This window comes from Aedes albopictus, chromosome 2 (assembly GCF_035046485.1).
Source record: "Aedes albopictus strain Foshan chromosome 2, AalbF5, whole genome shotgun sequence".
In the NCBI taxonomy this organism is placed as follows: domain Eukaryota; kingdom Metazoa; phylum Arthropoda; class Insecta; order Diptera; family Culicidae; genus Aedes; species Aedes albopictus.
In genome coordinates, this window is record NC_085137.1 from 86,776,284 (window position 1) to 86,787,917 (window position 11,634).

The window sequence follows — 11,634 nt, forward strand, 5'->3', positions numbered from 1 at the left end:
TAGGTAGTCATTGTTCTTCTCAATATATACAATAAATCTTTATGAACTTTCAAGGAATATTTTTGTATTCACTACAAACTATGTACTACAAAAACCAACTCGTGGCTAATGAATCTTCATGATTTTGCAAATGAAGTATGTTGGAGGAGGATTCTGAGGTTCTGAGGAACATATTGGCCACAACCCATTTCCCAAACCATCGTGATACCTCGAACTGTGACACTTCAAACTTCGTGATTTTGCAAATCCAGCATGTTGGATGATCATTTAGCGGTTTTGTGACATATTTACCACTGTGTCCAGTGAACCTGAAAAAAAAATGGGTAAGTTGCCATTTCCTAAGCCATTCTGTCTACCTTGCCATTCAAGTCTGCCTTGCGATACGTCAAACTTCATGATTATACGAAAGAAGAATGTTGGAGGAGAAACCTGAGGTTTTTGGATACATTTATAATCACCAGGGATGTTCCGGGAACCTGGAGCCACCCGCGAAAGTAATGGCCATTTCCCTAACAATTTCTCATTCAACATACTTGTTTTGCAAAATCAAGAATTTGTATGTGTCCCAAAGCAGGTTTCAGAATTGTTTAGGAAATGGCCGCCTTTTTGGCTCGTGCTGAATACTTACGCGTTTACAGCTGTGGCCATGGGGGTTCTAACCTCATACTGTATTCTGGGGTTTGAATACATAATTTTTTGCGGCTTCAAATAATGACTATAGTATGACCGGTGTATTGGAAAAAGTTGTTCGGTATTCTAACCTCCTTATCATGGAATTTTTAGCTATCTGATTAATTTATCTAGAAGTGAGATAGAAATTAATTTGTTTGTTGTAAATTTCGAAAGAGTATGTGAGTCTTCTTAAAAGTTGTAGAAAAATGTATTTGAAAAAACTGTTACAGTCGGCTTTTGTTCGTTGCACTACTCTTTTAGTCCAGTTTGTGAAAGTCTTTCACTAGCGGAGCTGAGTTTTCAGCTGTAAATCCCGAGTAGAAGTGAACATCTTACAAATACCATGCAAAGAGCAACCTGTGATCTAAAACCTAAAGTTATTATTTTCATATTATTCTACGGAATGTAATGAGAATACATATTACAATAAATATTGGACATATTTGATCAGAGTTTGGTATTGATGTTTTTTTTTATTTAGCAGTGAAAATAACTGAAGAACAAGTTTTTCTATTACTCATGCAGCTATCGACAAATATAATTGTGAGATCTTGATTAAAAAAAAATCAAGTTGAGTATAATTATAATGTTTTGCTTGATCGAATCACATTGGGTGGACAGCCCACTGCTATCGGGCTTAGTACCGTGCTACAATGAATGGAGAACTATCATCATCATCATCATCATCATCATCATCATGCAGCTATCGACAAATGTTTAATTTTAATAGCAAGGAATGTTGTAACTTTGTTATTCCATACCTTTTGGATAACAAATACATAACTTGAAATTTTTGGTATGCATTTATTAATAAAATAACAATACTTGTTATTTTTAGTTGTTATTTAAACAAAACCATGATGATCGTTTTTCTTATTTTGCCTCTCATTACTACCTAATAAAGGACATATCAAGGTATAATGGCATTAAGGATTATTACCTTGATATGTTATTCAGTTATTATTCTTTTCTGCTCGGGAATAAACTCTAACAATGGAGATTCAGGGCTACCAAATTCGACAAATCGTGCTTCACGACTGACTTCGTTTTGACTTCGTTTTAAGGTGAAACATCAATAAATCCCATTGCAATTTTGCATACAAACTTTAAAGGCACAAATCAGACTAACGATGCATCGAACCAAGGTGAACTTGTTTATCCTGGCTCTTTGCTCACTTGCAAAAAGAGGCAGCTTTTCTAAATCGAGCGCATTTGTTTACGAGTTTTTAAGATTGGTGCTCTTGAAAACGTGAGTAGGGGTCCAAGTCGGCCATTGTGGCAGCCATATTTGTATTCTCTGAAGTTTCTCCTCAACTGGGCTCACTTAACAGGCGCCCATGCCACAAAAGTTCAGCCTATTGGACGCAGTGGCCTAATTTTCCCAACAGGGGAGGAAAAAACCAGGCGCCCAGTTGAAACGAAGCCCACCTAAACGTAGCCCAACGAACGAAGGTCATCTGATCCTTATGATTATTAAATAACATTAATTGGCCTCTTTCAGTGACGTGAATACTGCTCGAAGTAAGAGGGAGTTAGGAAAGTGATGAAAGAATACGGTAGATACGCAAGCGAACGTTAACCCGGAAGCGGTCGCGTCGTGTACTGAATACACGCACCATGAAAAATGCACGCTTTTGGTACACAGCGTGAGCGTGGCGTCGTTGCAGGTTGTCAAAGACGCGACTGCTCGAGGGTTAAGCTAAATTGTAAGGAAATTGAAAATTAACAGATGGCCATTATTGAACAATACGCACTCACAACGACAATCTTCTTTCCTAACGTCTTGGTCCAGAAGGCTCTACCCTATTTGGCATAACGGCATTTGGCATAACGCCATTTGACATAACGCCGTTTGGCATAAAGGCCATTTGGCATAAAGGCCATTTGGCATAAAGGCCATTTGGCATAATACGAAGAACAGCCTTCTTGGTAAGAATTTGCATAATCCTTGTTATGCCAAATGGCCATTATGCCAAATGGCCGTTATGCCAAATGGCTTTTATGCCAAACGGCATTATGCCAAACGGCATTATGCCAAATGGGGTAGAGCCGGTCCAGAAAATAGTAGTTTGATAAATGTTACTATTCCTGGATAGGCAAATGATCTTGGTCGTGATCTGTTAAATGTTGTTCGGACATTCATGTCGAGTTTTCATCTCGCATGCTCATATTATGCCCAAATGAACATTTTGCACATTGAACTATTTCCTAGTCTTCCAAGACCAGGACGTTATGTAAGAAGATCATCGTTGTGATTATCTTGTTCAACAATGGCCCTCTGTTAATTTCAATTTATGTTTAAATTCTCTTTTCGCTTGCTTGCGTATCTATCCACCATATTTTTTCATTACTTTCCTTCTTTTAGTAGTAGTCACCGAAAAAAAAACAAATAATGTTATGATGAAGCAGGGGTTCCCAACCTTTTTGAGATGGCGACCCTCTTTAAGAATTGTCAAAACATCTGGGGCCCAATGAAATTTTTTAGAAAAATATGAATTTAATAAACGGAACCGAGTTATTCAGTTACAGTGGTGTTGCAAAAAAAAATGTGGGAGGGATTTTTCACTATCAATGATACTTATTTTGTTTGACACTCACATTCCGTAAACAATGATGCCATGTACAATTCAAATTGAGTCGTAGCTTAAAAATAGCGGCGCATCCGAAAAAAATTTCTTCTGAAAGCCTTGTATACTGAAAATTTGTTCCTCAAATTGTGGCTCTTGCGGTGGCTCTTGGGGCTTTGGTAGTGGGTAACCCAAAAAAATGGAAAGGGGGTTCAACAAATGTCTCGCTTAATCCAGGTGTTTTCCAAACCACTCCTAGAGACAAGCAAAATATGTAATTCTGCTGAAAGCTTATTTTGAAATATCCACAAAGACAGTTTGACGAACTACTATGCAGATTTGTTCTTCTTTAGGATGGTAAATTTTTCCAAAAATTAAATATTCACTAACAATACGATGAAATCAAATCGAATAAAAACTTCTCAATAGATTTTAGATTTCCGAGTTTCAAAATATGTTTAGTCTCCAGAAACACTTACAAAAAAAGTTTCCATACATGTACCAACTTTGACATTCTGTATAATTATGTAGATATCTGAAATATGAAATATTATATTATTATATCATATTATTACGATGTCACAGTGGACATTTTGACAATCTGCGATGTGTAGATCGGAAAAGGATTGTTTAATATACCTTCCGAGGCAAGAAGTAAATCAAAATTTATAAATAGAAGCACGTTATAATCGAAAGAGAGGATACTTAAAGAGAGTCTCTCATCTGCACTTGGGACCTGTAGAAATGTTCGGCCTGATTTTAAATAAGCATTTTTTTCTTAAAAAAAATCCCAGAAATATTAGGGAATGTAATCCTCATGAAGAAATCAATATGCTTTTATTCATTATTGGAAGAAATTTCCGGAACTAAAACAAGGAAAACAATATATTCTAGGACATATTTCGAAGGAAGGAAGCATATTTCAAAACTTTCCATAATAAATTAAATGTGCGTGTGTAAACTTTTTGTTTCGAATTAAAAGAAATTTCTGAAACTTTCCTGGGCGAAGAAGAGGAACGAGAAGAAAATAAAGATACGCATGTTTTTGGATTATTCTGGAACATTCTCTTTTGCAGGAAATACTAAAAATGTTCGTAAATTTTCGATACATAATGGAATATTTTGAAGCTTTCTGTTTCTCATTCTTAAAAAATATAGGAACATTCCTGTGAGAATCAGGAGATGAAATCGAAAATTCATGAACATTCTCGAACATTCTTCGTAGGAATCAAACCAATACCATACATGTTCGACTATTTTTCACAAATAATAGCAGATTTAAAAACTTTCTGTTTAGAATTCGGAGAAGTTTTTGGAGCCTTACATGGCAAAGAGATTAAGTTGTAGGAAATTCTAGAACATTTCAGAGGAATAAGTATGGTTTCTGAATAAAGTTGTAGCTGAGTAAAAAATGCATACAAACATTTTTAAGCCATCGTCATAATTCTCGGGATTGTGAAAACGTGGCTAGCCACGTCGGGTCAGCTAGTTATATTATATTATTACGATGTCACAGTAGAAATTGTGACAATCTGTGATGTGTAGATCGGAAAGGGATTGTATAATCTACCTTCCGACGCAAGAAGTAAATCAAAATTTATAAATAGAAGCACGTTATAATCGAGACTTCAAGTGAGCCTCTCATCTGCACTTAGGACCTATAGAAATGTTCGGCCTGATTTTAAATAAGCATTTTTTGTTAATCCTTAAGAAAAAAAATCCTTGAAAAATTAGGGAATGTAATCCTCATGAATTCTGGACATGTTTCTTGGCACAACTAAAGAATCGCCGCTTTTACAGTATTTTTGCCCCCTTTCGACCCGATTTCCTCCCACTCTAGGAATCACTTGTTTGTACGCATCGCATCCCTCATTTTTACGTGTACTGATTAACGATATGAAAAAAATTGCAAAACAAAGTAACAAAATAGAATAGAACAAATATTTAACCTTATTTTTGTAATACCACCCCCTGGACTGGCTTCATGCCCCCCCTGGGGGCCGAGGACCACCGGTTGGGAACCCGTGTGATAAAGTCATGCGGTGATCGAAACTAGAAAATAAAACTATTACCTTACTTACTCAACTTAAGAAGTTATGTGTTAGTATTTGTGGATCGTTCACAAAAACTAACACATCACTTCTAACTTAAATATTTTTTTCTGCCTATACTTTTTCTATGGATTTTTAGAAATTTGTATATGCTACAAGTTTTTCAAATGAGTGTAATCAGTTTCGTACAATTTAATTCCGCCCTATTTTGCTTACCATGTGACAGATACGCGTATTTCGACTACTACTTGTAATCTTCCTCAGTGTCAGTTATCCACTGGTGACCAAGCTTTTGTTTTTAATCTTTTTTTTTATTTGTAAATTTTAGCCTTTTGGCGAATTCTTACAAATTGTTTTTTTTTTGCGATGAAATACACCCCCTTGTGTTTTTTTTCTTCTTGGAATACTGAGCGTTTATAACTGGAACACAGATTGCGTCTTAACAGAGATATCCCAAAAATATTTCCTAGAAGATTCCTTGGAGAAATCACAAGAGTTGTATTGGAGGAATTCCTGGAAGAATCTTAGGGTTCCGTAGAAGTTATTGCCAGAATTCCTTATGCAATTATAGCTAAGATTCCTCCAAAAATTCCTACTGAAATTACTCTACGGATTTCTTCAAAATTTCTTAGTGTGATTCCTTTAGGGATTTTACAAGGATTTTTCTAGAATCTTATTTTTAATCTTTACCAGGAACTACTACTGGAATCCCACTTTAGTCCCACCTTGGATTCTTTTAGGATTCTTTATTTCAACCTGTTTTGGCTAAATTTGTTTGATAATATTTCCTGGACTATAAGCTGTGGAAATTTGAGACAATTTGGTTTAATTTAGTTATTTAGATTTGTCGAAATCGCCTAAATGATTTCTGAAGGAAGAGACGAACTAGCCAAGGGCTGAAAGTCTCTTTAATAAAGACAAATCAATCAATCAATTTCTGAAGGACTGAAAACGAAAAAAAAATAATGCATTACACAATCTAAATCACTTGTAGATAAAATATAGTCTTTTTCAGATGCAGTTTTGGAAATAATATGCAAGGAGGAAACTATTATTATTAATTCCGAGAGAATACGACGAATAAGAATATCTTTAAAAATGTTTTAGATTTGTGTATTACAAACGAACGATATTGCGGCACACGAGCGAAGAGTGAATGATTTCGCATGTAAATCTCGCACAAGAGAAAATGCTATTCAATGTTCTAATCTAATGTCCTAAATATTCACACACGAAACCCAACTAACTCTCTCTCTTTCTCTTCTTGGCGTAACGTCCTCGTTGGGACAAAGCCTGCTTCTCAGTTTAGTGTTCTATGAGCACTTCCACAGTTATTAACTGAGAGCTTCCTCTGCCAATGACCATTTTGCATGCGTATATCGTGTGGCAGGCACGAAGATACTCTATGCCCAAGGAAGTCAAGGAAATTTCCTTTACGAAAAGATCCTGGACCGACCGGGAATCGAACCCGTCACCCTCAGCATGGTCATGCTGAATACCCGTGCGTTTACCGCCTCGGCTATATGGGCCCAACTAACACAAAGTCTTATATGATGTTGAATAAGATGCTAAAATGGAGGTCATATGCATACATGCTTCTATTTTACCCCGTGTAAAGTGTGCGTATAGTACGCAGATCGCAAGAAATTTCTTGGTCTGTCTCGATGCGTGGAAAATTCAGGCAAGGAATCGCTCAAGAAATAATAAAGTGTCGCTTTATTCCGGATCCTAGAACGGAGCTGAAACGAAACGTCAAATCAAATGGGGCTTGCTGTGTTAAATGTCTTGACCATTCCGGTCACGGAAAAATAATGCACTGAACGAAAATTAGGTACTTGAGCGATTCCGTTTGAAGTGCATACCTCGCATAACACTGCACTCATCGAACAACACTGCACTTTATATAGAAGGTAAACATTTACCTACCACTAGAGCAAGAAGACGATGGAGACGCGTGGCTGTTTATCTCGTAAAGTGTAACATCGTGAACCTTAGAACGAGACACTTCTGCCGATTGTATCACCTCCGCTCAAACAAAGTTCAACCCAATGCCAATATGGTTGATCCTGATTTACCAACTAAGCTATAGTTAAAAAATTTGCTGTTACACATGTTTTCGGCCGACAGGGTAACTCTAGCACACAGACACTTTTTTATTTTATTATGGTAAATAAGATAGTCTTTTGAAAAGTAAGTAACTAAATTCATTTAACATTTTTTGGAATTCTATTTTAAAAATTCAGGAAAGGAAATTATAAAAAAAATAAAAATTGAATAAGTAATAATTTAGCAACATTAAACAATGTAAATCTAAAAAAAATGAAAAAGAGTCACGGGTATACTTTCAGCCAACTTCATGGACAGCTCATATTTACCAGATCAGCTCCTACTTTTCTCGATTTGCACCCTCGCCTCTGATCGTTTATAGTATTTTTCGTCCACACTGGAGCATTTATCTTACTTCCATTTCAGGCATATCTGCTGCTGTGCTGCCTGAATACATACAGTCTGCTGGTTTGAAGTTTCTCTGCGCTTCGCTTTCCTCCATACATCGAAGCAACTAAGGGACATCATTCTGTCACTGGCCGCGACTCGATTCGGTTTAGTGTTGTTGTACATCCTCCAAGCTAAGCTGTGTTGATCGTTGTGGTTGGTGTTGGTCGACGAGACCCTCGGTCGTATAATTTACAATTTGATTAATTTAATTATCATTTAACTGGAAATCAATAGTTCGCCTCGATGTAAGTGAACGGAATGGCCGAGCGGTCGAGTTAAATGTTCCAGAAGGTGAGTGTGATTAAATTTTTCTGTTTGAACCACGACTATACGATTGAGGCCTTGGCGCGACTTGGTGCTGCGTATTCGAACCATCATATATTATAATCGGTGGGATAATTAATCACTTTATTCATGTTATTCATGCCAAGGAAGGGAGAGAAACTTCCATTAATAATGACTTGGCTGGATTTGCTGGTATTCATTTTTTTCTTTCTCGTTTCTCGCTTCATTCTTGTCGTTTCAGTTTGGCGTCGAATATAATAATAATAAATTATAATTAATTGAATTTTTGATACAAAATGGAGGCGCGCTGCAGATTGTGCTTTGAAGAGCGCTCGGAGTTGGAACGTATATTCCCGGACAATGAAGACGAAGATGATGTAGATTGGGAATCTCAGGTGGCAATAAAAATTTTCAAATGTACCTCACTTCAGGTAATAAATATTCAGCTGGATTAGAGACTGGGAAGCATGGCGGATTGTTAGAGGTGTGACCCACTTATTTGATATTTGGATTCTTTCAGTTGCCAGTTGACGATGATGATTTGACCGCCCAAATTTGCAAACCATGCATGGCCAAGCTGGACGAATTCTTCCAGTTTCGAGTGACTTGTCGTAAAAATAACTTACAGTATTGCAAGAAGAAACGAAAAGCGCCGACGTCGGGTAATGCAAATGACTCGGTCGAAGAGTGTAGGAATGAGCAGCAGGACAATGAGGATATTAGTCTGGATAAGTTGGACGAAACTCTGCTTCGAGCACTGGAAGGCAAAGATGTATCGATGGATGGATCTCCATTCGATAACACGTTTGCCAGTGAGGTAAAACCGGAAGATTTGCTCAAGATTAGCCTGGGATTCAATGAAGATCAGTCGATGTCAGCGGATGAGCCTGTTAGCTCAAGCTCTGCGCGATGTAACGAATGTGGAGGAGAATTTTCGTCAGCATTTGAACTCAACCAGCACATACCTTTCTGTGCTTCCCGATCCAAGCCTGATGGCTTCAATTTGCAAATCTCAAACGTTGTTGGACGAGTCGACCTTAATTGCTACATTTGCCACAAAATGTTCTCCACCATGCAAGAACTCAAATACCATGAATCCATGCATTCCAATACGAATTCAATGAAGTGCAATTTCTGTCTTCAAACATTCACCTGCTCTCGTACTCTCAAGTTCCATATGGACCAACACAAGATGAAGAACACCCTACCGGACGGTCGATTCAAGTGCGATCTCTGCGATGCGACTTTCAAACTCTATGGAAACCTGATTATCCATCGTAGAAGTCACACGGGAGAAAGACCTTACGCGTGCAACATCTGCGGCAGAGCGTTCTCCACTTCCAGTAATATGAAAACCCACATGAACGTCGTGCACTCGCAGGATCGGCCGTACAAGTGTCAGCAGTGCTACAAAAGTTTCAACTCGGAGGCTCGCCTTCGATCCCATGCGGAAACACATTCGTATCCGCTGGCGGGAATGTCGATGGGAAGCAGTTCGGGAGAGTCAGCAGCAGGACCTGCTATTGGTGGCGAACTGTCCAGCACGTGTAAGATTTGCAACAAAACCTTCAGCCATCCGTCGTATTTGACCATTCACTACCGGGTGCATACCGGCGAACGACCTTACCAGTGCAAGTTCTGTTCCAGCGCGTTTGCCACCAGCGGAAACCTGAAAGTTCACATGAGAATTCATGCCACGCTAAAAGTTCGGCCCTATAAATGCAATATGTGTACGAAGTCTTTCCTTCATGCTAGCAATCTGTCGGTTCATAAGAAAACACAACACTATTAGATTGTAGGTGTGTGGTTTAATATTTTACTGTAGAGATTAGTCAAATGGTTGCTTTTAACTATTGATGTTAGCGGTCTTCGATGGGTTCTTCTATGATAAACCATTTCAGTTAAGCTTTTGCTTAAATTTATTAATTTATTATCTATGATCGTTCTACTTATTGAAATATACAACTTTGTATACTTTTATATTTTATTTACACATAATTTATTCTAGCTTTAATTCAGAAACCCGTATTATGAAATAGTGTTTAATCATTTTGTTAATTGATAATAAACACCCCGATGATAAAATACCAAAATTTGGACAGCAACAAACCGTTACTTCAATTTATGGTTGAGTATGAAGCATACCAATCTCATTTCATTATTTTTTTCATCTGTCAACGTTATAAGTTTGAATAGAATGGAAGGTCATAGCTCACAGTGTTATTTGAAGTATTTATTTTCAGACGTTGGCAAAGCTAATATGTGGCATTTTGTTGAAACATAAATTGTGGCGAATGTTTTGGAAAAAAAAATACAAGAAACGTGTGAGGTCAGTGATTGAGAAGGAAATTACTTTAGCTTACAGGTTTATTTACTTCAAGTTCACCAACTAGTTAGAAATCAACACAAATGATTAAATGCTATTAATACAAGATAGGCGCGAATACTCCAAAGTGTAGATGAATCTATTTATGTGTATAATGAACTGAACTTCTGTTGTTGCTTCCTTGATTGTAAGTTTTAGTAAAATTCTCCATGTTCAGTGCTTCACTATAGAGTTTAGCGATTCCGCATGTTCAATCCGCATTTTATTGTATAAACATACATATTATAATGCAACAATAAGTAATAATCAAAAATAAAGTACTTACACACATCCGATATTACACAAAGATATTTCATTTGGTGTATGAAAGTAAGAAAAAGAAAATCGAGTTAAATATTGTTCCGCTTAATTCCCACTACGTGTTTGTAGCCTATAACGTGCCTCTGGAGCTGGCCTTCTGATAGGTTTTCTTTTATTTACAGCTATTTCACTAACACGTTCAGGTTTATCATTAGCTTGATGGAGTCTAGTCCAGTTTGGTCTACATATACACAATCATTCATTGAAAGAATCCTGGAAAATTGTAATATCGACAACTTCCATAATTTTTCTTGTCATTATTAATGATTGTAGTGCATCGGAGATGCAATACAAGCATTGAAGCGGTCAGACCTAATGTGAAGACAATAAAGACTATGAGTGGGAACATTCCGTACCAACCATTCAGATTATAAAAGAGCAAAATTAAAATACGTTTTAAAATTGAAAGTAATGTCACACCTTTGTTCTTGGTTCTTCTTGGGATGGAACACAGGAATTTTCTCCGTGTTCTGGCCCTAGTGCCTAGGCTTACTTGCTCTCTGAAAGTAAACTAAAATGTTATTGTCCCATGATTGCTCAATGATGGCCCATTTTCAAAATATAAATAAGTATAGCGATTATGACACTTGAAACTGGTTAAAGCAATCAAATTGGAGTCATAAAGTTTCTATATAATGTTTCTCACTTTTGCCGCAGAATACTACAATTCAAATATCTGGAACTATGTTTACCACGTTTTGCTTTTGAGTGAGTTAGAAGCAAGGGGGTGTAAGTGACAAAACCCCACTTTCGATTAAATGAGGTTTACAGTTTTTCACCATTTTTTCATTCCATACAAAATGTATGGAGTTCCAAAATCGAGCCAATTTCCTTCGATTTGTTGTAATTTTTCTAGCCATCGTAAAAACAATCTTAA

The 11,634-nt window shown here is 37.0% G+C and overlaps 1 protein-coding gene across 1 annotated transcript; it reads left to right on the forward strand.

The window, feature by feature from the left end:
• The first annotated feature begins 7,839 nt into the window (after positions 1 to 7,839).
• Positions 7,840 to 10,743, forward strand: LOC109427810 (zinc finger protein 391-like). The gene is made up of 3 exons (XM_062850035.1): positions 7,840 to 8,077; positions 8,313 to 8,502; positions 8,592 to 10,743. Exons 2-3 carry the CDS (start codon positions 8,368 to 8,370, stop codon positions 9,861 to 9,863), a joined length of 1,407 nt encoding a protein of 468 aa, XP_062706019.1. The 5' UTR covers positions 7,840 to 8,077; positions 8,313 to 8,367; the 3' UTR covers positions 9,864 to 10,743.
• Positions 10,744 to 11,634: the final 891 nt, after the last annotated feature.